Source organism: Mandrillus leucophaeus, unplaced genomic scaffold, assembly GCF_000951045.1.
Source record: "Mandrillus leucophaeus isolate KB7577 unplaced genomic scaffold, Mleu.le_1.0 Scaffold1202, whole genome shotgun sequence".
In the NCBI taxonomy this organism is placed as follows: Eukaryota; Metazoa; Chordata; class Mammalia; order Primates; family Cercopithecidae; genus Mandrillus; species Mandrillus leucophaeus.
In genome coordinates this window covers 120,595-121,111 of record NW_012100344.1, presented here as the reverse complement: position 1 = coordinate 121,111, position 517 = coordinate 120,595, and the positions used below count along the sequence as shown (strand labels likewise).

At 70.6% G+C, this 517-nt stretch overlaps 1 protein-coding gene across 1 annotated transcript in view; it reads right to left on the bottom strand.

Moving 5' to 3' along the window:
• LOC105532199 (proline-rich protein 36-like) overlaps window positions 1-517 on the bottom strand; it is a gene marked incomplete at its 5' end in the record, with an annotated part of 24,536 nt that overhangs the window by 17,895 nt on the left and 6,124 nt on the right. The window contains 1 exon segment of the mRNA XM_011970282.1: window positions 360-501. Coding sequence (XP_011825672.1) covers window positions 360-501 — 142 coding nt within the window.

Genomic DNA, 517 nt, shown 5'->3' with positions numbered 1-517 from the left:
TCGGGGCCTGGAGAGGCCGCCAAAAGGCAAAGGCTGGGCCCGGAAACGGCGTCCCCCGTGACGAATGAGCAGGTCCTAGTGAGGCCACTGGGAGGCAGGAGCGGGGCCCGGCGCAGCTGCCCAAATGCAGGAGGAGGTCTGGCCTGGGGAGGCCGCAGTCAGGCGAGAGCTGGGCGTGGAGAGTCTGCTTGAAGGCAGAGGCTGGGCCTGTGCAGGCCTTCGGGAGGCAGGAGAATGGGGCTGGCGGGGCCGAGTGGAGGTCAAGTCCCGGGCCTGAGGAGGCCGCCCAGAGGCGTGAGCGGGGCTGGGCCTCAAGAGTCCAGTGGCAGGCAGGAGGAGCTTGGCCTGGAGAGGCTGACCTGCGGAAGTCTGGCAGCTGGAGAGGCCGCAGAGAGGTAGGAGCTGGGTCGGTGGAGGCTGACTGGGCGACGAGTTGGGCCCGCAGGGCCCACCGGGAGCAGGAGCGAGCCCTGGAGAGGCCGACTCGAGGCCAGCGTGGGCCTGCAGAGGCCGCCGG